Source organism: Hordeum vulgare, chromosome 5H (genome assembly GCF_904849725.1).
Source record: "Hordeum vulgare subsp. vulgare chromosome 5H, MorexV3_pseudomolecules_assembly, whole genome shotgun sequence".
In the NCBI taxonomy this organism is placed as follows: Eukaryota; Viridiplantae; Streptophyta; class Magnoliopsida; order Poales; family Poaceae; genus Hordeum; species Hordeum vulgare.
Window position 1 is genome coordinate 22601148 of NC_058522.1, and position 27859 is coordinate 22629006.

The 27859-nt window shown below is 46.5% G+C and overlaps 1 protein-coding gene across 1 annotated transcript; it reads left to right on the plus strand.

Annotated features, from left to right (window-relative positions):
• The first annotated feature begins 655 nt into the window (after positions 1-655).
• Positions 656-14312, plus strand: LOC123396222. The gene is made up of 8 exons (XM_045091241.1): positions 656-880; positions 1625-1705; positions 2490-2809; positions 2885-2989; positions 3075-3237; positions 3313-3792; positions 13660-13720; positions 14269-14312. Exons 1-8 carry the CDS (start codon positions 656-658, stop codon positions 14310-14312), a joined length of 1479 nt encoding a protein of 492 aa, XP_044947176.1.
• Positions 14313-27859: the final 13547 nt, after the last annotated feature.

Consider the following 27859-nt stretch of genomic DNA (forward strand, 5'->3'; position numbering starts at 1 on the left):
TCCAAATCCATTGAACCCGGACGAGCAAATCCTGGACCGCTTATTCTGGGCATTCGCCCAGACTATACAAGCATTCAAGCATTGTCGTCCGGTTGTATCAATTGATGGTACATTTCTCACTGGAAAGTACAAGGGCACACTCTTAGTGGCGATGGCAGCTGATGCAAACAATCAACTTCTTCCTATTGCCTATGCACTAGTGGAGAGCGAAAACAAACATAGTTGGCTATGGTTCCTGTGTTGCCTGAAGATGGGTGTCATCAAAGATCGGGAAGGGGTTTGCATCATCTATGATCACAACACCGGACTATTAAGCGCGCTTGAGATAATTAAGGCTTCACAAAATCCAGATTGGGGGTGGCCCGATCTGGAGACAAGGTGGTGCATGGGGCATTTGGCAGCTAATTTTTATTCGAAATTCAAAAACAAAGATTGGTTCAAGCTATTCAAGAGGATGTGCATGCAGAAAACTACAACAAAAATGAATGCTATCTGGGCAGGTATCAATGGTCAGATCGAGCGCGCATCCCTCCCGGCGAGAGAAGACCGGAGGGGTCGTCGAACAGCAATAAATTTGAGCCAGTGGATTAATGAGAATTGTCCCAATTTGTACAAGTGGGCGCAGTCTCATGACACTGGCGCTAGATACGGTATAATGACAAGCAACATGTCCGAGGTGTACAATGGTGTTTTTAAAGGGGTGAGGGCACTACCTATCACAGCACTAATTGATGAAACTTGGAACCGGACTGTGTCATACTTTGCAGATAGAGTCACCGTTGCCAAGGCACTAGTTGATTTGAACAAGACCTGGTCTGAGAAGATGCAAAGACATCTTGATGACAAAGCAAAGAAGTCGCAAAGACATGGGTGCAGGCAGGTAGATGCACTTAGGAATAAATGGAAAGTTAGTGTGCGAGCAAAGTTTGTGAAGGGTCACCACAGGGGAGCAAAAAAACAAGCTGTGACGCCTGGCGCAACCTCGTGTGAGTGCACTTGCAACCAGCCCAAGCTTCTGGGATATCCTTGCAGTCACGTATTGCGGGCAGCTGCAGATCAACAAATTAGTGTCAAGCCATACGTATCACCATACTTCAACATGCACAATTTGTACAACACTTGGAACGGTGAGTTTTGGGCATGGGGCATTGATACGAACTACAAGCAATTATGGCCAGAAGGCACCACATGGGTTCCAGATCCCGCATTGATGCGAACCAGCAAGGGACGGCGTCATTCTAGGCGTCATCGCAATGACATGGACCACAGCCAGTTGGGAGAACCAAGGCGATGCCGCGTATGTAGGTGTGCTCGTCACCCGCGTAGGGAGTGTCCGTATCGTAACAACAACACTGCGTGATATGTAATCATGCTATGTAGTTTAATTTCATCGTGATGTAATATTCGGAATATGTATTTTAATTTAATCGTGATGTAATATTCGGAATATGTATTTTAATTTCATCGTGATGTAATATTCGGAATATGTATTTTAATTTAATCGTGATGTAATATTCAGAATATGTATTTTAATTTCATCGTGATGTAATATTCGGAATATGTATTTTAATTTCATCGTGATGTAATATTCGGAATATTTAATTTAATTTCGTCGTGATTGCAGGTTATGGCTGAAATGCCCCAGCTTTTGAATGGTTATCACGACAACCACCACCGTTGCCAGCTTTTCATAAATCCAAATCATGTAAATCCTCCTCAGACCTTCCGGCTTCGAACTGTAAAGACACCCTGGTCAATACATAATCGGTTCCTTGAACACCTTGAGGCTTATGGACTCCTACATTTTGCGAACATCGCAGCTCGTCGAGGTATTTTTACTGCCGACCCATCCCTTTTGACATCCCTCGTTGATAGATGGAGACCGGAGACCCACACATTTCACTTTCGATGTGGAGAGCTTGCACCTACTCTAAAAGATGTGTCAATGATCACAGCTTTACAAAATAGAGATGTGCCAGTGGTACATCCACGAGTTTCTCCTAATTGGCCAGCAGATGTCTCTGCCCGTCTGAGGCTCGAAATGCCCATATCAGATTGTTCTGGTCCGCCTCGAGGTGTCCCACTCAGCTGGCTTCGTATTAACTTCGAAATTTTATCTACCCATGCTGATCCTGAGACAACGAAGAGACACTTGTTTGCATATTTGTTGTGGCTCTTGATGTGATGTTTCCTAATTCTCACGGGGAGGTAGTTTTTCCTGGTCTCATCTATTTTGCCGCAAAGATAGTAGACGAACCTTTACCCCAAAATCCACCATATAGCTTTGGTTCTGCTTTGCTTTCTCACACATACCGAGGGTTGTGTGATGCCACTCAAAAAACTGCATTCACATCTAAAGCTCCATTACTTTGTGTCTCCTACGAGTTTCTACAGTTGTGGTCCTGGGAATACTTACCTGTAGGACGACCGCAGATAGTAGAACCCGCAACCCCGTACAACTATGGTGAGGGTGTTGTAACTATGTCCAGTCGGTGGATGCTGGGTCGAAAAAATGGTCTACTAAAATTGCAAAAAATTGTTACCCCATATACCATGATCAGTTTGAGCTTCTTAACGACTCACTAATAACATGGAACCCGTGGACTGAGGCGCACATTGATATGGTATTTGGTTCGCAACACATGCCAGTGGAATGCGTGAGAGATAGTGCCTTTTGGATGACTCGCTGCAATTTACTCTATCTATGGTTTGTGGAACCGTATAATCCTGACCGTGTCATGAGACAGTTCGGTCTATATCAAGATATTCCACCACCGGTTCCAAGATGTATCGACGAAGAAACTCATAAGTAAGTAAGATGTGACCTAGCTAAATAGATATTCCATCAACTATTCTTGAATTTTTTTGTTATCTATAATTACAGGATGAGCAATATGGGCAGATCTGGTGTGGACTGGAATGCAGAAAACATTGAATGGATAAATCAGTGGAATAATGAAGCTCTACAAAATATAGTGCCTCAGCAACGGTAATTTTACTAATGTTAATTTAATTATGTGCTTATAAAATACAGAATGTGATGTCAATTTAGTAATGTTAATTTATTTATGCAGAACGTACGATGCAACTACGACAGAAGCGTACTATAATTGGTATCGCATGAGCACGCGTACTAGACTGACGAGTGAACCACCTACGATGCCAACACATCCAACGCATATGGAACAGTTGCAGAGACGGATGGACACATCATCAGCTTACTATCGTGACTCCGCGGTAATAATCAACATCTTGCTATTCAGGTCCATCATTTCAGGAACAATTTAACCAACGAACAACGATTTTTTTCAGATTGATATTTGCACCCAAGTACAAGCGATGGCGAGGGAAGGAATGCGAGCCCAGGGAATTGATCCTAAAGGCAGGTCCTTCTTTAAAAAAATTAGCGAATTCGTGAGCACAAGGTTTACGAGATGCGGTACAGAGAACGACGTTGTCACTGCAGCGTACAACATTCCGGAACCGAGGTCAGCTAGACCGAGTGCGGCGCCGTCGTCGTCCATGCGGTGGGGAGAGGGTCCTAATACTACGCCGACACTTCCACGACATGACTCGTCTCTACCAATACATGGGCAGGCATCACAGGTAAATGCTCCAGATTTAGGTTCGACGCCCGAACAGACTCATTTCGTGGAGCAGGATGCATATACAGCATATGGCGCACACACTCAAGGATCTCAGCCATATCTGGCCACGCGAGGGATTAGGATGCCCGAGGAGAATCGTTGGGCTGAGACAAGCGAGGGAGCACAAAGCTACAACAGCGGTCAGGTATGTACAATTATAATAAGCAATTACATAACTTCTATTTACACATCTTTTTGCTACACACAGTTTATTTTAAAAACATTTTGTCGTGGAGCAGAAAATTAATGATCCATCATGGGGAGATGAACATACCCAGCGTGGCGTACAGAAAGAAATACTCACAGAAACCCATGATACTCAATGCATGCTCCCAGGAATGATAAATGATTTTTTCGGGCAGGACGTTATTGGTCCATCTTATATCAATTCTGAGTCACAGTCATTCACCTACAATTTAGAATCATCATCTCAATATGGATTTCAGACTCCACCACCTATGCATGAGTCGCAGACACAGGAACACGAGGGACAGTACGGTCGTGGTCTTCGTGAACACAGACCCCCTGATCGATTGTCACCCTCCGGTCATCGGGCAAGGCCACCTGGTCGTCGTCGCATAGGGTGATTCGTCTATGTATGTGTGCGAACAATTGCATCTCTCTATGTCAGTTTCAAACTTTCAGATGTACGTACAAGACATCTATGTAGTTTCATGAAATAAAAGTTCTCGATATATTTGAAGTTGCTTCCATAAAATAAGATACATAAAATAAGATTCATAAAATAACATACATAAAATAACATACATAAAATAACATACATTAAGATGTAGAGTTCATAAAAAAAACTACATAAAGTCGTCGTCATCCTTCGACGATGCAGGGCTCTCGCCCTTTGACGAAGCGCTACTCTTGGCCTTCGTCAATGATGCGCTCTTGGCCTTCGTCGATGATGCGCTCTTGGTACTCGGCATGAAGATATCGTCTTCGTCCTCACTATCGTCAAAACATAAGAAGGGATGTTTTACTCCACCTCCACCGCGTATGTGTTGGCCTTTCTTCTTCCATCTCTCATTCAACCGCAGAAGTTCTTTCCGAATCTCCTCATATGTCCTTGCAGGCCACCCCTTCCTAGCTAATGCGTGGGCAACCTCATTCAGTAGCGTGTCACTACTGATGAGTTCGTCCCATGAAACTATTCTATTATCTATCTTGAAATTGCTAGCTAAGTGCAGAAGACACTCGGACATACCACTATGAAAACTACGATCGAAAGGATAATGAGACATTTTCAGCACACTCCTTACCCACCTTGGTCTGGAGGGGGTTTTGTAGGTGCAGCAGAGCGAGACGAATAACTAATGGCGGGAAAACGAGGAGGGAAAGCGAGGCGGGAAAGCGAGGGCGGGAAAGCGAGGCGGGAACAAAATAGCGGCAAAGCTATATGCGGGATAAAATGGCGGGAAAGCGAGGCGGGAAATAAATGGTGGGATAAAATGAACATACACGTAGCTGAAATTAAGATACCCATTGTGGAAACTAAGATACACATTACTGAAAATAAGATACAATTTGCCGAAATTAAGATACATCTTGCAGAAATTAAGATACAACTAAGACAACTTAACATACAATAAAATAAATCTACTGAGTCCAACGTGGATATTTTCCTTTTCCATCACCAGCTTCTTCTGCTGCCTTGGCGGCACGAGCCCTTTCTCTCTTTCTCTCCCTCTCAGCTTCACGGGCATGTTCCCGCTGTCTGTAAACCTCCTCCAGCCGAAGTTTCTCTTCTTGATTTTTCCTTTTCATCTCATCAAGAAAAGCCCTCTGCTCCACACAGTAATCTTCCCACTCTTTCTTCTGCTCTGCTTTCTCCTCTGCTTCAGCCTTCTCACGACGCTCTTCCAAGTCCAAGCTAGCCCATGCACGACGACCTCTTTCACGAATCTCGGTCACCGCCAAGTCCGGCATTTCCGTGTCAATCCAACGATAGTACATGCAGAGAGGAGGAGGAGACTAAAGGATGGATCAGATTCAAGTAATCAATAATATCAAATAACAATAATCTGGATGACTTGAGCATACCGGAGGCCTGACGTACGCAGAAATAGATTCGGGTGGATCAGATTCATAATTGGCGCACATGAAAAACTCCATGCCCAACCAATCTGAAAAATCCGTCACCTCCTTCACCTTGCAGACATCTCCGCACCAACATCGAACTGCTTCCACCCCCCGAGGCAAGCTTGCACTCTGCATTTTCCTAGGCCTAATGCTCTGATCCGAACAAGGCAAACTCATACTGACTATGGAGGTGCAAGTGCTTTGAAGTCTGGCTGATGGTGAAGAGAGTTTCACTCCCTGCCTTCTTTTATAGGCTCTGTCGGATGTCTACGCGGGAAAAAACGGCGCGAAAACGAGAAACTTCAGCGGGAAACTAAGGCGGGAAACTTAGTCGGGAAAATAACGCGGGAAACTTAGGCGGGAAAAAATTGCACAGCTCGTCCGTCGTTATCGCGTGCATGTGGAAGGAACAAATACAGCAGACAGCCTCAGTTAGTGCAATCAGCCTTTTAGGCCCTGCTTGGAATGCCGTTCTATTTTTACAAGTGCAATACTTTACAAAGGTGTGTATTATTTTTACAAGTGTACTCCCTCCGTTCCTAAATATAAGTCTTTTTAGGTATATTACTAGATGACTACATACAAAGCAAAATGACAGAATCTACATTCTAAAATGAGTCCATATACATCCATATGTAGTCTTCTAGTACAAACTCTTAAAAGACTTATATTTAGGAAATCTCCCTCTGTAAAAAAAAACTCCCTCCGTTCCTAAATATAAGGCATTTTAGAGATTGTACAATAAACTACATACGGATGTACATAGACATACTTTAGAGATTGGAACGGAGGGACTACATCCAATACCGCATGCAAGTTAGAGCGGGAAAATTTAGCGCCGTTTGCAGACAGCAGCCTCGTAGTCAGCGAAATCAGCGTCGATGTCACACCAGCGCGGAGATTCGGCCGTCCGCCTGGGGTGGTGGCGGCAGGGCCCACCCAGGCTCTGTCCGTTACGGACCGGCGTGGCGGGAACGGGGTGGGCAGCCGGCCGCCTCAGCTGGTGGCGGCAGGCCCCAGCCGCCTCGGGCGGTGGCGGCAGGTCCCACAGCCGCCTCGGGCGGTGGCGGCAGGTGCCACGTGCCGGCTGGCGCGCCTGCCGCCACCAGGGGAGGGGGTCCATTTCCTTTTTTGCATTCACAGGTGGTCTTTTCTGGCATTTGCGTTCGAGAGGGGGTCCTTTTGGACAAAAATTCCTCTAGTAGAACCCTCAAACCCTTAAAACAAAACCAATTTTAAGGGTTGAGAATTGCACATTTTTGACACTTTTAAGAGTTGAAAAACAGGGGCAAAGACTAGAACCCTCAAACCCAGTTATAAGGGTTGGGTTTGAGGGTTCTAGTCTTTGCCCCAACCCCAAACCTTAAAACTGTCATTTCATATATCACACATTTCATCACATTTCATCATATGACATATCACAAATTCAATCACATTTGACATAAAACAATAATCATTCTAGTTATGATTACAGCACCAAATAAAACAATAATCATTCAACTTATTACAAAAATGTTTGAGCAAATTACAACATAAAACAATGTTTCACCAAATTACGACAATTGTTCGAATCAAATAGGACATAGAAAAGTAAAACAAAGATACATCATGGGCCAATACGCCGCCCATCCAACTGCCAGTGGTGCTCTACTAGATCATCCCGGAGACGACCATGAGTGGTTGCATCCTCAATCTCACGATGTGCTTGAAGAAAGGCATGTATGCGAGAAGGGTTTCTTTCCGGTTGCACACGGGTACCAACATTATCATAGAAACAAGATAGGTTTAACCCTCTCTCATCCTCTAGGATCATGTTGTGTAGAATCACACAACATTTCATGATGTTTACCAAGGTTTTTTTGTCCCAAAACCGAGCTGGACCCCGAACTATGGCAAACCTTGCTTGTAAAACACCAAAAGCTCTCTCAATATCTTTGCGCGCTGCCTCTTGTGCCTTGGTGAAATGAGCCTCTTTTCTTGTTAAGGGCACCCCATTTTTCTCCTTGATGGACTTCACAGGAGTTGCCCATTCGGGATAGATGCCATCGGTGAGATAGTATCCCATTGAATACTCATTGTTCATGATTTTGTAGTTGCAAGCTGGAGCATCCCCAGAAATTAATATTTTGAACAATGGAGATCTATTGAGGACATTGATATCATTGAGTGTTCCCGGCAACCCAAAGAATGCATGCCAAATCCATGTGTCCTCCAATGCTACGGCCTCAAGCACAATGGTAGCATCACGGCTTTTACCGCAATACATTCCGTGCCATGCCTTTGGGCAATTTTTTCACCTCCAATGCATGCAATCAAGACTACCAAGCATTCCCGGCCATCCCCTTTTTTCATTCATTTCCATTAATCTCTTTGTATCTTCCTCGTTTGGTGCCCGAAGATACTTCTCACCATACAACCGGATGACCAACTTGGCAAACCTACGGACGGACTCCGTGGTTGTATCTTCCCCAATGCGAAGATACTCGTCGGTATAATCCGCGGGTATGCCATAAGCGAGTACCCGCATTGCCACCGATATCTTTTGATATGCACTAAACCCCATGATACCGGCGGCGGATCTACGACGTTTAAAGTAATAGGAGGCAGCCTCACAATCATTGACAATCTTCACAAACAAACTACGACGCATTCGGTACCTTCTGCGAAAGAGACGAGGAGGGTATGTAGGTACCTCCGCGAAGTAGTCTTGCATCAAATGCTCGTGTCCGAGAGCACGGTTCCGGTAGATGGTGAGTCGCCCCATCGTCGACCCTCTCCTCTGATCCATAAGCTTCAAGCGGTCTTCAAACGCTTGCACGTCGACGAGGAGGCTCATCATCTCAACGTCGTCATCTTGCATCAACTCGTCAATGTCCGAATCGTCGGATGACGACCAATCCGACGCATCGGACAACGAGTCCATCTACAATGTGAGTGGCAACAATTGTGAGTGCCAATGAAGCAAAAATGTAAAAATGAAGCAAAAAAGCAAAAATGCAAAAATGTATACCTAAATCTTCGGTGCTTCGGAGGGCCGGCCGGGGCGGCGGCGCTGGGAGGGGCTGCTGGGACGGGGCGACGCTGCTGAGGGCCGGCCGGGGCTGCGGAGAGCCGGCCGGCGGCGGCCGAGGGGAGGCCGGGGACGGGGCGGCGCTGCGGAGGGGCTGCGGGGACGGGGCGGCGCTGCGGAGGGCCGACGGGGACGGGGCGGCGCTGCGGAGGGGCGGCAGCGGGGCGGGGCAGCGGCGGCGGAGGGCGGCCGGGGCGGGGCGGCGGATGGGCGGCGGGGGCGGCCGGAGCGGAGCGGCGGCGGCGGCGGATCGAGGGGAGGGAGCTGAAACTTCCCTCCCGCGCTGGAGAGGAAGTGGAGTGGAGGTTGGGGGGAGTTTCTCCCCCCAACCCTCACTTCTACAGGCTGCGATGGCGTTTGCGGGTTGGACCTTTAAGATTTTTTACGGGTTTAAGGGTTTAAGGGTTCTAGTCTACGTCGTGTTGTCGACGAAAACTGTAAAAAAAGGTTATTTTTAAGGGTTTGAGGGTTCTACTAGACTTGCTCTAAATCTCACGGCCCCTGTACCCATGCGCTGCTGCCACCCCATCAGGGCTTGTTTGGTTAATCCCAACAAAGAGGGGATTGGAGAGGATTGGAGGGATTGAAGTGGAATTTGACTGATAGGGGAGTTAATCCCTCCCAATCCCCTTCAATTCTCAAACAACCGAACAAGGCCTCACCGGTGCCTGCTCCTCGTCCCCATCCCCGGTGCGCGCCCCCGTCGGTTGTCTGATCTGCCTGTCGTCCTCGTCGCGTGCTATCATGACCGGGCTTACGCGGATATAAGTGTTGGAACCGTCAACTAAAAAAGCTTTAAATGTTGCCAAAAAAAGCTTCAACCATAGACACATAAAGCTTCAATCGTCTCTGTCCAGCAAGGAAAGTTGTAACCATAGTTGCATTTTGCTACTACCGGCTAACTTTTTTGCTACATCCATCAAGGTGGACCTGCAACCTAGCGACGTCTGCGACGAATTTTTGCTGCAACCGTAGTTGCATTTTGCTATTATCGGCAAACTTTTTTGCTACTTCCATCAAGACGGTGTTGCGACCTCGCGATAACGACGACGATGATTTTGCTGCAACCAGGTTTTTGCTGCATCCGTGGTCGAAGTTTGCTACATCGCTACTCATTTTTGCTACCATCAACGATTTTTGCTGCATGGCTCGATCTGACGGTCAACGGGGTTCGATATGATGGCTCGCGCGCGACCGACCAAAAGTTTCGGCCGACGCGTCGACGCAGATCAGTGCCCTTTTTAAAACGGTTTCGCTAGTGGCATAAGTATTGCACATCAAGTTTTATATCGTTGATCTTACATAAAGATTTGTGTGATTATTTTTTATTTCTTTATATATATATATATATATATATATATATATATATATATATATTTAATTTAGTTATTTAGACGTGCAATAGCTAGGTCACATCTAGATATGTCCTAGACATATCCTTTTTAAAATTATTTTTTGTATCATGTGAGTAAAATGCATTTTTAGTATCGGTTAAGACATCTTAACCCTCAAACATAGACGACGGCCGTATTGAGCTCGAGTTGCTCGGACATTCAAATAATGTGATGAGTGCCCTTTTCAAAACGGTTTCCCTAGTGACATAAGTATTGCACATCAAGTTTTATGTCGTTGATCTTACATAGATATTCGTGTGGGTACAAACATATTCTTTCTAAAATTATTGTTTGTGTCATCTGAGTAAAATGCATTTTTAGTGTCGGTTAAGACATCTTAACCCTCAAACGTAGACGACGGCCGTATTGGGCTCAAGTGGCTCAGACATCCAAAACCTTTCTGTCCGGTTTTAAATTTAGAGATGTCTAGAAGAGTCCGGACAAACCCTATCGAGTGTACGTGGATTTTTCACAAACCACCTCTCCTTTTTGGTTATCTATCTCCCGTTTCATACATCGTTGTCACCACTTGTCGGATGGATGACGAGGAGGCGAAATTATACTCTTCAAGAGGGGAAGGCAGGGCCATCGCTGGGCTATGCCACATAGGCTTTTACTGTATCAATTTTACCGTACGTACATAAAGAAGCAAAATAAGAAGCCAGCAATTGGATTGTTTCCTTTACCCAGGAAGGTAGCTTATCATTCAATCTATTATTTATTTTTACTTTATGCAAAAGTAGTGTATATTATATTTGATATGTTTATCTGTTTTTAGTTAACAGAAAGGGATAATCAACGTGTTTTTACTCTTTAGTGTGTAATTTAAGAGCAAAAACTGTTGTTTTTTGCACTTTCTTTACCCCCTCTTTCCACCTACTAACTTTCCTATTTTCTCAGTGAAAGCCTTATCCTAAATAATAATTCGATGCCATCTGTTATGAGCGATGGTGCACTGCAATGATCTATACATTTAGGTGAGCATCTCTGTTTAGTTCTTTTCTTACTATCATTTTGATTCAAGTATGCGTAGAATTTAGTCCGGATGTCTCACACAAAATAATTACTGATGTCCAGTGCATTCAGGCTGACTCAGGTTGTAAGCGGGCGAGATGCGGCTAGCGGGAGCAAACATTTTTAACGGACCACCTCGGCTGCCCGCCTCACACCGCTTAATTATTAACGAACAATGTGATAGTCTGCATATGCCTCATAAGACTGTGAGGCATATTTATCATAGTTAGCTGCTCTGCTTTGTCACAAAAAATAGTGAAGGACAAAGCATCGGTTGGGTCAGCAGCCTAGGAACAGTGCATCGATCTGGATAGCGAGAGAAAAACTGAAGCGATATTTCCACGCAACCTTTTCCTTTGCTATGAAGGAAACTGTCCACACACGTTAACGTCATCCTCTCGCTATCTTCTCCATCAGACCACGCACGTCAAAGGGGACTGAGATTTCTACCTAGAAAAATTTAGTGGTCTTACCTTCAAATGATAGGACATATGAAATAAATTAGATCTAAGTAAATCTATTACACCAATACAAAGACATTGAGTTGTTTTTCATAAATTTTCTGAACTGTCTTAGAGGAAGCAGACATGCAATACCGATGAAGCCGAGTCGTTGACGCTTCGGTATGAACCGAGGGCTCAGACCATCTCGTCGCTATGACACATCTTACATGCAAAGCTCTTGAGCAACGACTGATCTATTCAATGTTGTGACAGCAATAAGAGTTGTCAGTATTTCTTCTTTCCTGTACTATAAATACAAACATACACGCTACACTATTTTTGAACAAATTGTAATGGGTGGCCCTCCTTACATCTACAACCAGTGTAATGGATTTGACCTCATAATTTCTCTACTGCCTTTGTGTTTATATAGATGCTCGTTTTCCAAACAAATACATCAATGCAGTCACTTTTATATACATCGACTCGTATAATCTTAGTATTTCTGGACTTATCCATCTGGCTTGTTGATACATATGAATAACATTAATATCACATCCATGAGCAAATGAGTGAATGTCATAATGCGGACCAAACGAGCTAGCTGAATAGACGGTAGCAAACCTTGCACCGCAGATAAACGCCTGAGGAGGTGCGCAATGGAATTACATGAAAGGTCAAGATGACCTCACCTACATAAATGTTTCCTTTATTATGTTTATTAATGTATGTATGCCTGCGGATCCTAAAAATATTTATATTTAGTTAAAATGTTTTCCTATGAAGTTTCTATGCTATATAAGAAAGTTGGCATGAAATATTTGAGGGCATATTATGTTTTGCGGGTTACTCGTATAGTTGCATTAGTTCAGAACAAGTGTTTGTATCTATAATAAATATAGCATATTCGTCTAAATTCAATTAACCAGAAATAAGTATCATTAAGGATTATAAATAAGATAGGTGCGCATGGGACCGCCTAAGAGACGCGCCAAGGGCGCGTCCCTACCACTAGTGAATGTCAATATGGCACCGTTTGGTGGCAGGAATGGGTTCGGACTTTTGAGGCACTTGTTTTGCTAATTTGGTTGCACGGTTGTTCAAATAATGTGATTAGTTCAAATAACTATTAGTGTGGAGTTTATAATAGCTAAACCGAAGCTTGCTGCCGTGAGCGTAAATATATTATGTGTGTTGTTGTTGATGAACTTTCAATGCAAATATTAATAAGGATATATTTGGTACCCAAACTATTTGCACAACTACAGTCGCTTCAGAGATTATCGGTTTTATGTTTCAGATCTTATCGAAAAAGACATACTTATACTTGACATTGTTTATTTATCTTGACAATGTTGTGAGGCATATACTTGCAAACAATGGTCTTCTTCACCGGGAAGTGGTTCACATAGCAGTTGATGGATACAAAACCACTTAATAAAAAACTTCAGAAAGGGAGGCCTGAGGCCTCCTTGCTTGGTTGGATTTTATCGCGAGACTTGCATGTGAATGTTCAAATGGTATCCTACAATGCCACATGTTTTGATGCTCATGTGTGTGTTCAAATGGTCTTCTACAATGGCACATGTTTTGATTGTCACATTCCTCGGTACATGTGCCACCACCTCCTCCATATTCTGAACACCTTCTGCTGCATATAGCTGTCTATAAATTTTTTGCACAAGAGTTTTGAGCTCAGTTGGATCGTCCGTAACGACCCCTAGTGAATTAGATAGAGCCTGGATCATGTTCTTTTTAATTATGTCTCCAACCGGGCCTCATGTGATTTTTTTTGGTATTTCTATCCCTTTCAGAGAGCCATTCAATTTTGGATTCAATTTTGGATGCTGCTACGAATCAGTCGACTGATTTTCTAGAGAAATCAATTACCTTGCACACCGGCCGATGAAAAAGGACCACAACCATTGCTTTGGCTTTTTCACACAACGCACACCCCGCAATGCCAGCGCAAACCTGACCCTGAAGTAATGTATTCTACGCAGCTGGAAGTACCAACTGGCCCGACCAACAGCACAACGCACCCCAGTTTCATCGGCGTCGGTTGTACTCCAGCAGCCATTACAAGTTTACAACACCGGCAACCAAGAAAGTGTCATTGCAGCATGGACGGCCCCGACGATCCTTCACTACATCACGTCATTGGAGCACCAACGACTCCTTGCAGCTGACGCCCCAAAGATGATGCTTCATTGCAGCCTGTTGTTGTAGGAATTTATGTGTCTTTGAAACATTACACTACAACTTTATTAATTTCTCATAGTGGAAATTATGTGGTTTGCATATATTCTTTGTACTTGAGGAATTACACTCAAGATGCTGGACACGGTTATACTGGAACACATCATGTTGTTGTACATGTTGGAAATACACCCGGGTACAGTATAAACTAGGAAGCTGGGCTATGCGTAGGATCAGCTCTATGTATTGCAAAGCCTACATGTTTAAGCATGTATTAATACGGTTTAAACATGACGTATGACTCACACATACGTGCAAAGGGATAAGAAGGAATATTGACTCGGAAACTAGTCGGTTATGATCGTGGTTGGTTAATTCGATTAGGAGTCTAACTGAATTCTATCTGGATACAGATTTGAATGGTCAGGAAACTGAGTATAAATATGACGCATTGTGAGCCGCACCACGGAATAGGCGGAGGAATTAGAGGGTAGACAAACATACTCGTACTATATTATTTTTCTTCAGTTGTTTGACCACCGACGACTCCTCGTGGCACCGATGGTTTCGACGGCCGGCAATGCTCCAGTGCAGCCCGTCATCTGAGCACCAACGACTCCTTGCATCACCGATGGTCTTGAAGATGCTTCATTGCAGCCCACCGTCGGAGCACTGGTGACTCCGTGCAGCACCAACGGCCTGATGACGATGCTTCATTGCAGCCTGTTGTATGAGCACCGACGACTCCATGCAGCACCGACGACCCCGTCGATGCTTCAATGCAGCCCGCCGTCGGAGAACCGGCAACTCCGTGCAGCAACGCCTTGTAGGAGCCAGAAGTGGCAATGCCTTCCGGCGCGTCCTGGCAGTCAAATCGCCAGAGGATGCTCCATTGCAGCACCCGCGAGGTTCCGACGACCGACGATGCTCCATGGCAGCACAGGTGATGCTCCAGCGGCTCGAGATCCGAGAATGCTCCATCACAACACTGATGAGGCGATAGTGATCTGTTGCAGCACTGATGTGTGGCAGCGACGATGTCCCTCTCTGCATCGTGAGTGCTCCATCGCAGCACCAGCCAGACCAACGGCTGATGAGCAAAGGCACGCTGTCGGGGGTTCGCGGTAGAGGCACCACTCCACGACCCACCCTTCGCATCGCCGGGAGTGACCGATGACGACCTCGCAACACCGCGGACGGAGTGAGCCACAGCGCATCACGTGACCTTGCATCCCTTCTCGTAGCAGGCGTCACCAACGTCCTTGCAGCAGCTGCGTCCGGGAGAGCTCACGGCAGCTGCACCTGGGAGAGCTCGTAGCATCTTGCGGCTGGTGCGGAGCACGGAGAACACCTAGCGTCTCTAACAAGGGAGAGCGGTGGATGCCGCGGACGAACGGGAAGAGGAGGAAGATGCTCTCGTGGGAGTTGTAGCAAGAGGAGGAGTAACCAAGCTCGCCGGGCGAAGGGTGTGAGTGTGTGACAGAGAGGAAAGGGTCTGCCGGGCTGGAGAAAAATAATTGTAGAAGGGAGGAGAGGTGGAGAGGATAAGGCTCTGCTTGGCTCATCGTTTCGGCATCAAATACATCTGTAAATTATACAGACCTTGAACCGTCGTTTTGTTTTCAGTCAAAAATTGTTCAACCACCAGTAAAATACAAGTGTAAGTTAAATACCCCTGTGTCGAAATACGACCATCCAAGCGCGGCCTAAGGTACCATTGAAGAGAAGGATAAGGATGAGAAGCAGAGCAGTGATACACGTCCGGGTCCACAGTACACGTACCATGCAGCTTACGCGAGGCGAGAGATCAGTCGGATGAATTAATTTAATCGTTTTCCTTTAATTTTTGATCTGTGCCTCCACATTATTTCTTCCCTGTGGTACATCTCAACCATATTTTCGTTGACCTTCAGTCCAACGTGTGACGGGGCCATTCTGTTAGGATCGTTCTGAAGAACCTCGAGTTTGCCTTTGAGTCGCGTATCTTTTTCAGGACGCTCCCAAAGGTGTCCACATTCCAGCTTGCTAGATCTCCTAACATCAAGCTAAGTTTCTGGCGAATGTCGTTTAACCTTTGCCCTGCCGGTACAGCCGTCTAGCTAGCCGGAATTTTCTCCTGCCAGGACTCATGCTTCTCCCGCATGATCTCATATCGAAAGTCTTCTTCCTCGGAGGCTGCTGGCTAAGCCCGAAGTCCAACAAGATCGGTCCATGATCTGACGTGGAAGCCGTCAGATGGGCTTGCCATGCATTTGGGAAACGTTTCATCCAATCCGCTGATGCTAGAGCACGATCTAGGCCTACCCTAGTATAGGTTCCTCCCGCAACTTTTTTTCTCAAACGTCCCAAATCTTCCTTTATAGCCAATATCGAGCAACATGCAAACATCAATGACGTCGCGAAGACCTTGGATTTTGGCATTGCTATGATTACCTATTCCCTCAGGTCCCTTTGGACGTAGAACTTCATTAAAATCACCCAGGCAAAGCGAATGAAGTTCACCCAAAGATGCTATCCCCTTCATCACATCTGAAGTCGGGTGTCTTAGGTGAGCTTAAGCCTCACCGTATATACATGCCAGTTTCCATGGTTCTTGACAGCTATCCTTCACGGTAGCATCAATGTGATAAACATATTCGCCCGAGATCTCAATATCCGTTGTATTGTTCCAATAGATCCCTATTCCTCCGCTTCTACCTTCAATGGCATAAGCTTCATCATACTCGAGTGAGCTAGCCAATGCTTCTACACGTTCACCACTAATTTGAGTTTCAATTATACAAAGCACGGTAGGGGGCAAATTTCCTCGTGTTTCCGCAAAGTTCTCGGGCAGTTCCACACAAACGTACTCATTGAACCCGATGACGTTGTTGAAGCATGCATGGGACGTGAAAAGAATGTTTTACCTGGGCTTGGGGCCACTAATTCATTCTCTTTCGTATTTGAGTTGGAACGAAATTCCTTGGGATTACTAGAAAATGATGAAGAAGCACATATCCGGAGGAAAAACACAGAAGCTGAGACTTGTTTCTTGTTTCCTTTGAGAAGAGGATATTTTTTTTTCTTTTGAAGTGAGGCACGCGGCGGCCGCCTGGCCCCACCAAATCCCATGGCGTCCCCTCCTCACCACGCCACAAGGTGCTCCGCACTTGCTTGCTAGTTTTACCCCCTCCTCGTTTGCTTTGGGGAGCACAGGGAAGGAATCCATTGTGACGGTCCTGAAGGATCACAAGAAGAATCTTAACCGCTCGCCTGCTGGTGTCAAGAGGAAGAGAGAGAGCCGTGGGTTGCACTTGCACCGCACCCTCACGTCTCCTCCCCGATGTATAAAACACCCACCGCACCCACTCCTCACGCAACCCTCCCTCGCTGGCTGGCTTCCTCGCTGCCAGCCCTCTCTATTGCTCCCTCGCGTAGCTTCGGGATTCATCCATGGCCAAGGGCCAGCATAGCAAGCTACGTCCACCCCTTTTCGTCTTTGTCTCCGATACGTCCACCTGCTAGGGCTAGGTCACTATCTGCTGCGCTACTCCGGCCACCCAGGTACGCATGTACACCGCATCCACTAGTAGAAAAATGGCCTTTTGTCCCGGTTCGTAAGGGCCTTCTATCCCGGTTTTGGAACCGGGACTAAAATGTCGTTACTAATGCCCTTGGCCTTTAGTCCCGGTTCTTATACGAACCGGGACAGATGGACCTCCACGTGGCCGGTGCGGCGAGACCGGGCAGGGGGGCCTTTAGTCCCGGTTGGTGACACCCCCCTGGACCAAAAGGCATCCACGCGTCAGCATTTTAGGTGTTGTTTTTTTTTGAAGGGGGGGAGGGTTTGGGGGGTTAATTTAGGTGTTTCATATATTGTGTTAGCTAGCTAATGAATAGAGAGAAGTGTGCTCTCTTATCTCCATGCTTGGTCGATGCTACATGCTATACGTATAGTGAGGACTAAACACGTTAGCTAGTAAGCAAATGAAGGAAACAAAAGATCGTCATGAACATATGCATACAAAGAGAAGTGATATCGACCACCTCTCCTTCTCTGAGAGATTGGTCGAACAAAAAGTTCTCGTATATCTATCCGACGCTACTGGCTACATATATAATTTAATCATTTAATCGTGTGACGTGTACCATGCAGCTTACGCGAGGCGAGAGATCAGTCGGATGAATTAATTTAATCGTTTTCCTTCAATTTTTGATCTGTGCCTCCACATTATTTCTTCCCTGTGGTACATCTCAACCATATTTTCGTTGACCTTCAGTCCAACGTGTGACAGGGCCATTCTGTTAGGATCGTTCTGAAGAACCTCGAGTTTGCCTTTGAGTCGCGTATCTCTTTCAGGACGCTCCCAAAGGTGTCCACATTCCAGCTTGCTAGATCTCCTGACATCAAGCTAAGTTTCTCGCGAATGTCGTTTAACCTTTCCCCTGCCGGTACAGCCGTCCAGCTAGCCAGAATTTTCTCCTGCCAGGACTCATGCTTCTCCCGCATGATCTCATATCGAAAGTCTTCTTCCTCGGAGGCTGCTGGCTAAGCCCGAAGTCCAGCAAGATCGGTCCATGATCTGACGTGGAAGCCGTCAGATGGGCTTGCCATGCATTTGGGAAACGTTTCATCCAATCCGCTGATGCTAGAGCACGATCTAGGCCTACCCTAGTATAGGTTCCTCCCGCAACTTTTTTTCTCAAACGTCCCAAATCTTCCTTTATAGCCAATATCGAGCAACATGCAAACATCAATAACGTCGCGAAGACCTTGGATTTTGGCATTGCTATGATTACCTATTCCCTCAGGTCCCTTTGGACGTAGAACTTCATTAAAATCACCCAGGCAAAGCGAATGAAGTTCACCCAAAGATGCTATCCCCTTCATCACATCTGAAGTCGGGTGTCTTAGGTGAGCTTAAGCCTCACCGTATATACATGCCAGTTTCCATGGTTCTTGACAGCTATCCTTCACGGTAGCATCAATGTGATAAACATATTCGCCCGAGATCTCAATATCCGTTGTATTGTTCCAATAGATCCCTATTCCTCCGCTTCTACCTTCAATGGCATAAGCTTCATCATACTCGAGTGAGCTAGCCAATGCTTCTACACGTTCACCACTAATTTGAGTTTCAATTATACAAAGCACGGTAGGGGGCAAATTTCCTCGTGTTTCCGCAAAGTTCTCGGGCAGTTCCACACAAACGTACTCATTGAACCCGATGACGTTGTTGAAGCATGCATGGGACGTGAAAAGAATGTTTTACCTAGGCTTGGGGCCACTAATTCATTCTCTTTCGTATTTGAGTTGGAACGAAATTCCTTGGGATTACTAGAAAATGATGAAGAAGCACATATCCGGAGGAAAAACACAGAAGCTGAGACTTGTTTCTTGTTTCCTTTGAGAAGAGGATATTTTTTTTTCTTTTGAAGTGAGGCACGCGGCGACCGCCTGGCCCCACCAAATCCCATGGCGTCCCCTCCTCACCACGCCACAAGGCGCTCCGCACTTGCTTGCTAGTTTTACCCCCTCCTCGTTTGCTTTGGGGAGCACAGGGAAGGAATCCATTGTGACGGTCCTGAAGGATCACAAGAAGAATCTTAACCGCTCGCCTGCTGGTGTCAAGAGGAAGAGAGAGAGCCGTGGGTTGCACTTGCACCGCACCCTCACGTCTCCTCCCCGATGTATAAAACACCCACCGCACCCACTCCTCACGCAACCCTCCCTCGCTGGCTGGCTTCCTCGCTGCCAGCCCTCTCTATTGCTCCCTCGCGTAGCTTCGGGATTCATCCATGGCCAAGGGCCAGCATAGCAAGCTACGTCCACCCCTTTTCGTCTTTGTCTCCGATACGTCCACCTGCTAGGGCTAGGTCACTATCTGCTGCGCTACTCCGGCCACCCAGGTACGCATGTACACCGCATCCACTAGTAGAAAAATGGCCTTTTGTCCCGGTTCGTAAGGGCCTTCTATCCCGGTTTTGGAACCGGGACTAAAATGTCGTTACTAATGCCCTTGGCCTTTAGTCCCGGTTCTTATACGAACCGGGACAGATGGACCTCCACGTGGCCGGTGCGGCGAGACCGGGCAGGGGGGCCTTTAGTCCCGGTTGGTGACACCCCCCTGGACCAAAAGGCATCCACGCGTCAGCATTTTAGGTGTTGTTTTTTTTTGAAGGGGGGGAGGGTTTGGGGGGTTAATTTAGGTGTTTCATATATTGTGTTAGCTAGCTAATGAATAGAGAGAAGTGTGCTCTCTTATCTCCATGCTTGGTCGATGCTACATGCTATACGTATAGTGAGGACTAAACACGTTAGCTAGTAAGCAAATGAAGGAAACAGAAGATCGTCATGAACATATGCATACAAAGAGAAGTGATATCGACCACCTCTCCTTCTCTGAGAGATTGGTCGAACAACAAGTTCTCGTATATCTATCCGACGCTTCTGGCTACATATATAATTTAATCGTTTAATCGTGTGACGTGTACCATGCAGCTTACGCGAGGCGAGAGATCAGTCGGATGAATTAATTTAATCGTTTTCCTTCAATTTTTGATCTGTGCCTCCACATTATTTCTTCCCTGTGGTACATCTCAATAATATTTTCGTTGACCTTCAGTCCAACGTGTGACAGGGCCATTCTGTTAGGATTGTTCTGAAGAACCTCGAGTTTGCCTTTGAGTCGCGTATCTCTTTCAGGACGCTCCCAAAGGTGTCCACATTCCAGCTTGCTAGATCTCCTGACATCAAGCTAAGTTTCTGGCGAATGTCGTTTAACCTTTCCCCTGCCGGTACAGTCGTCCAGCTAGCCAGAATTTTCTCCTGCCAGGACTCATGCTTCTCCCGCATGATCTCATATCGAAAGTCTTCTTCCTCGGAGGCTGCTGGCTAAGCCCGAAGTCCAGCAAGATCGGTCCATGATCTGACGTGGAAGCCGTCAGATGGGCTTGCCATGCATTTGGGAAACGTTTCATCCAATCCGCTGATGCTAGAGCACGATCTAGGCCTACCCTAGTATAGGTTCCTCCCGCAACTTTTTTTCTCAAACGTCCCAAATCTTCCTTTATAGCCAATATCGAGCAACATGCAAACATCAATAACGTCGCGAAGACCTTGGATTTTGGCATTGCTATGATTACCTATTCCCTCAGGTCCCTTTGGACGTAGAACTTCATTAAAATCACCCAGGCAAAGCGAATGAAGTTCACCCAAAGATGCTATCCCCTTCATCACATCTGAAGTCGGGTGTCTTAGGTGAGCTTAAGCCTCACCGTATATACATGCCAGTTTCCATGGTTCTTGACAGCTATCCTTCACGGTAGCATCAATGTGATAAACATATTCGCCCGAGATCTCAATATCCGTTGTATTGTTCCAATAGATCCCTATTCCTCCGCTTCTACCTTCAATGGCATAAGCTTCATCATACTCGAGTGAGCTAGCCAATGCTTCTACACGTTCACCACTAATTTGAGTTTCAATTATACAAAGCACGGTAGGGGGCAAATTTCCTCGTGTTTCCGCAAAGTTCTCGGGCAGTTCCACACAAACGTACTCATTGAACCCGATGACGTTGTTGAAGCATGCATGGGACGTGAAAAGAATGTTTTACCTAGGCTTGGGGCCACTAATTCATTCTCTTTCGTATTTGAGTTGGAAAGAAATTCCTTGGGATTACTAGAAAATGATGAAGAAGCACATATCCGGAGGAAAAACACAGAAGCTGAGACTTGTTTCTTGTTTCCTTTGAGAAGAGGATATTTTTTTTTCTTTTGAAGTGAGGCACGCGGCGACCGCCTGGCCCCACCAAATCCCATGGCGTCCCCTCCTCACCACGCCACAAGGCGCTCCGCACTTGCTTGCTAGTTTTACCCCCTCCTCGTTTGCTTTGGGGAGCACAGGGAAGGAATCCATTGTGACGGTCCTGAAGGATCACAAGAAGAATCTTAACCGCTCGCCTGCTGGTGTCAAGAGGAAGAGAGAGAGCCGTGGGTTGCACTTGCACCGCACCCTCACGTCTCCTCCCCGATGTATAAAACACCCACCGCACCCACTCCTCACGCAACCCTCCCTCGCTGGCTGGCTTCCTCGCTGCCAGCCCTCTCTATTGCTCCCTCGCGTAGCTTCGGGATTCATCCATGGCCAAGGGCCAGCATAGCAAGCTACGTCCACCCCTTTTCGTCTTTGTCTCCGATCCGTCCACCTGCTAGGGCTAGGTCACTATCTGTTGCGCTACTCTGGCCACCCAGGTACGCATGTACACAGCATCCACTAGTAGAAAAATGGCCTTTTGTCCCGGTTCGTAAGGGCCTTCTATCCCGGTTTTGGAACCGGGACTAAAATGTCGTTACTAATGCCCTTGGCCTTTAGTCCCGGTTCTTATACGAACCGGGACAGATGGACCTCCACGTGGCCGGTGCGGCGAGACCGGGCAGGGGGGTCTTTAGTCCCGGTTGGTGACACCCCCCTGGACCAAAAGGCATCCACGCGTCAGCATTTTAGGTGTTGTTTTTTTTGAAGGGGGGGAGGGTTTGGGGGGTTAATTTAGGTGTTTCATATATTGTGTTAGCTAGCTAATGAATAGAGAGAAGTGTGCTCTCTTATCTCCATGCTTGGTCGATGCTACATACTATACGTATAGTGAGGACTAAACACGTTAGCTAGTAAGCAAATGAAGGAAACAGAAGATCGTCATGAACATATGCATACAAAGAGAAGTGATATCGACCACCTCTCCTTCTCTGAGAGATTGGTCGAACAACAAGTTCTCGTATATCTATCCGACGCTTCTGGCTACATATATAATTTAATCGTTTAATCGTGTGACGTGTACCATGCAGCTTACGCGAGGCGAGAGATCAGTCGGATGAATTAATTTAATCGTTTTCCTTCAATTTTTGATCTGTGCCTCCACATTATTTCTTCCCTGTGGTACATCTCAACCATATTTTCGTTGACCTTCAGTCCAACGTGTGACAGGGCCATTCTGTTAGGATCGTTCTGAAGAACCTCGAGTTTGCCTTTGAGTCGCGTATCTCTTTCAGGACGCTCCCAAAGGTGTCCACATTCCAGCTTGCTAGATCTCCTGACATCAAGCTAAGTTTCTGGCGAATGTCGTTTAACCTTTCCCCTGCCGGTACAGCCGTCCAGCTAGCCGGAATTTTCTCCTGCCAGGACTCATGCTTCTCCCGCATGATCTCATATCGAAAGTCTTCTTCCTCGGAGGCTGCTGGCTAAGCCCGAAGTCCAGCAAGATCGGTCCATGATCTGACGTGGAAGCCGTCAGATGGGCTTGCCATGCATTTGGGAAACGTTTCATCCAATCCTCTTATGCTAGAGCACGATCTAGGCCTACCCTAGTATAGGTTCCTCCCGCAACTTTTTTTCTCAAACGTCCCAAATCTTCCTTTATAGCCAATATCGAGCAACATGCAAACATCAATGACGTCGCGAAGACCTTGGATTTTGGCATTGCTATGATTACCTATTCCCTCAGGTCCCTTTGGACATAGAACTTCATTAAAATCACCCAGGCAAAGCGAATGAAGTTCTCCCGAAGATGATATCCCCTTCATCACATCTGAAGTCGGGTGTCTTAGGTGAGCTTAAGCCTCACCGTATATACATGCCAGTTTCCATGGTTCTTGACAACTATCCTTCACGGTAGCATCAATGTGATAAACATATTCGCCCGAGATCTCAATATCCGTTGTATTGTTCCAATAGATCCCTATTCTGCCGCTTCTACCTTCAATGGCATAAGCTTCATCATACTCAAGTGAGCTAGCCAATGCTTCTACACGTTCACCACTAATTTGAGTTTCAATTATACAAAGCACGGTAGGGGGCAAATTTCCTCGTGTTTCCGCAAAGTTCTCGGGCAGTTCCACACAAACGTACTCATTGAACCCGATGACGTTGTTGAAGCATGCATGGGACGTGAAGAGAATGTTTTACCTGGGCTTGGGGCCACTAATTCATTCTCTTTCGTATTTGAGTTGGAACGAAATTCCTTGGGATTACTAGAAAATGATGAAGAAATACATATCCGGAGGAAAAACACAGAAGCTGAGACTTGTTTCTTGTTTCCTTTGAGAAGAGGATATTTTTTTTCTTTTGAAGTGTGGCAGGCGGCGGCCGCCTGGCCCCACCAAATCCCATGGCGTCCCCTCCTCACCACGCCACAAGGCGCTCCGCACTTGCTTGCTAGTTTTACCCCCTCCTCGTTTGCTTTGGGGAGCACAGGGAAGGAATCCATTGTGACGGTCCTGAAGGATCACAAGAAGAATCTTAACCGCTCTTCTGCTGGTGTCAAGAGGAAGAGAGAGAGAGCCGTGGGTTGCACTTGCACCGCACCCTCACGTCTCCTCCCCGGTGTATAAAACACCCACCGCACCCACTCCTCACGCAGCCCTCCCTCGCTGGCTGGCTTCCTCGCTGCCAGCCCTCTCTATTGCTCCCTCGCGTAGCTTCGGGATTCATCCATGGCCAAGGGCCAGCATAGCAAGCTACGTCCACCCCTTTTCGTCTTTGTCTCCGATCCGTCCACCTGCTAGGGCTAGGTCACTATCTGCTGCGCTACTCCGGCCACCCAGGTACGCATGTACACCGCATCCACTAGTAGAAAAATGGCCTTTTGTCCCGGTTCATAAGGGCCTTCTATCCCGGTTTTGGAACCGGGACTAAAATGTCGTTACTAATGCCCTTGGCCTTTAGTCCCGGTTCTTATACGAACCGGGATAGATGGGCCTCCACGTGGCCGGTGCGGCGAGACCGGGCAGGGGGGCCTTTAGTCCCGGTTGGTGACACCAACCGGGACCAAAAGGCATCCACGCGTCAGCATTTCGGGTGCTGGTTTTTTTTTTGAAAGGGGGGGGGGGTTGGGGGGTTAATTTAGGTGTTTCATATATTGTGTTAGCTAGCTAATGAATAGAGAGAAGTGTGCTCTCTTATCTCCATGCTTGGTCGATGCTACATACTATACGTATAGTGAGGACTAAACACGCTAGCTAGTAAGCAAATGAAGGAAACAGAAGATCGTCATGAACATATGCATACAAAGAGAAGTGATATCGACCACCTCTCCTTCTCTGAGATATTGGTCGAACAACAAGTTCTCGTATATCTATCCGACGCTACTGGCTACATATATACAATATAATTATCTCTTAAAATATAATCTCCTAATTAAAATTCAACTGATTAGGGTTCACATGGTATTCTCCGTCTTCAGGGATCACGTGGTCAAGAAAGAATGCCGCCAATTCCTCTTGAATTCCTCGCATACGATCTGCTGGTAGGAGTTCATTCCGCATCCGATATATCTAATTTGAAGAAGGGGGTCAATAAATATATATGAATAAATGAAACTGACCACAAATGATGGTAATAAAATAAAATTGTGAATATTATTATTTACGCACGTCATATTGTTTGTCAGAGTAGCCCCGCTCACAGGTCACGTGGCGGATGGACTCGCAAATGTAGTATCCACAGTAATCATTCCCTGGTTCCTGCCACAACCACTTTACAAGAAATAGAGGTCAATCAAACTATTATACATAGCAAGCATGCTAAATGGTATTGATGAAACTAGTGCTTGAATCACTAGGAGATGCGTGGAACATGCTACTATAGTACTTACTTTCGGGTGTTTAAATTGCAGCTTCTTCGGCAGTCCCGGAGTTTTTGCGGTGAATTTTTTCCAAACCCCGTCAGACAAATAAAACAATTACTTGATATCAGGAAATGAACAAAGTTGCTGATATGGTGCGATAATGATCGATTTAACTTACTTCTCTAAAATTTCAGTCATGTCCGCATACTCGTTGGGATCTTTTCGTCTCGAGTCTAAGACGGTTACTAGTCCCTGCTCAAGCTTAATCTCTAGGAGAATATAGTGAAAGCTACGCACGCATGCATAACTCATCAATTACATTACTATAACCTTGACTAATAAGGGAAACCGAATATGCACAAGACAGTAACACTCACTGGAATTCGTAAGGGAAGAGTATTATAGCTTTGTTTTGATTCAATACAAACGATTGTAGTAGGTTGGCCTCGGTATCTTTGGCCTGAGATTTAATCATAAATGCATCTACGAGATTTGTGTTAATGAACCCAATATTACCGATTTGTCTTTTCTTCAATTCGACGATCTTCAATCTGCATATAATATAGTGAGGATAATTAAAAATACATGCAATGGAAGAGCTGACCTATATATAGAGACTTAATGACAGAAGTAGTACTACTTACAGGCAGTAGGAAGTGATAATTAATTTATCGAGGGCCTTTAGATTGAAAAACGGGAAGAACTCCTCAAATGGAACCATCAACAGTTCAAGTCCAACGAGGTCATGCTCCTTTCTAACTCCCAACGTCAAAATATTACTCCCTCCAGACTCTTTGCAAGTTTTCATGTACCAATCATGGAATCTTCGCATCATCATTGTTAGAGATCTTTCATCTTTGACGAGAGGCTTCCCGTACACGTATTTGTGTTCATTCACCTCCAATAAATCAAAATGTGCATCATTGGGCAGGTAATCTGCAGGATTGGTACCGGGCAACAAGATCCCGGGATGATTAGCGACGATATCGCTAGACACCTTGAGCGGGGGGAACGATTGGTTCGCTTGTTCGCCGAGCTGGGCAACTTTTTTCCCAGCTCGTCGTTCTGCTAACCTTTGATCACTGACAGTACTTCCCGACCGCTGCGCTTCGATAAATGACTTGTAATAATGCGCTCATAGTTGCCTTTCGTCGGAGACTTTGGTGGTTTCTTCAGGGTAGCCAGAGTACGCTTCGCTTTTATCGGATATATCTTCTCCTCCGGAGGTGGATGTTTTTTTCTTTCACCCCTTCAAAGAAGTTCTTCACTTCGGCTTCCACGATCTTCTCGTTTTCCTCCGGGCTCCTCTCGTATGGTAACTTCTCTAGAGGCTTCAGAGAAGGACCGTATTTGTATTGCCTGCCTCTGGCTGTACTGCTACACGTCGGAGCAGACGGAGCGGCTGCGACTGTCTTTGCTTTCTTACCAGGCGGAGGAGAAGGACGACGCACCGGAGGAGCCGGAGCGGCGGCGGGTCTCTTCAGCCCTTGTTGACGAGGCGGAGAAGGAGGAGGCAGCTGGCTACTCGGGCGCGCCAGCGCAGGCGGAGAAGGAGGCGGAGTGCCGTCATGCGCCGAAGAAGGAGGCTGAGTGCCCTGATCACTCGCCGGAGGAGGCAGAGGAGGAGGCGGGCCCTGACTCGCCGGAGGAGGAGGAGGAGGAGGAGGCGTCCAGTTCGGAAGGTGGATGAGCTCCTTCCGCCATAGGCATGGAGTCTTCAGAGAAGAATCCAGCCGAATCTCCCCTTCACCCGTAGGGTGGTCAAGCTCAAGCTCCTCAAATCCTTCCGTTATTTGATCCACCATCACCCTAGCATATCCTTCTGGAATCGGCTGGCCGTGGTAGGTTGAGCGAGGTTCATTAGGTAAAACAGAGCCAACAGTCGCCTTGACTTTAAATGTCATCCATCACGTCATAAGGTGGCAATGTTGAGACTCTGTGATAACATCCACGGGGTAGCACGTGAAGACAGACTCCAACTGCTGAGTCTGCTCGGTGGAAGCCACGCTGCTTCTCCGCTGAGATGGCGGGGTAGCTTTAGGGGAAGCTTTGGCAGGTCGTTTGCTGCGATCTACTTCTCGTTCCTCTAGCCCTTGTACCCTTTCGTGCAGCACCTGCAGTTGGCTATGCTCCGCTTTCTTCCTCCTCTCCTGGGTTTTGTAACCCCCTGCGTCCGGAAACCCAGCCTTCCACGGAAGGGAGCCTGGCATGCCTCGTGTCCATCCAGGGTGCTCAGGATTCTCGAGGGCCATTGTGAGCTCGTCATTCTCTCTGTCTGGAATGAACGCACCTTGCTGTGCTGCGGCGATATAGTGCTGAAGCTTCCTGACGGGTATTCGCAGTTGCTCTTTCGTCCAAACGCACTCCCCTGATACAGGGTCCAAGGTTCCGCCAACCCTGA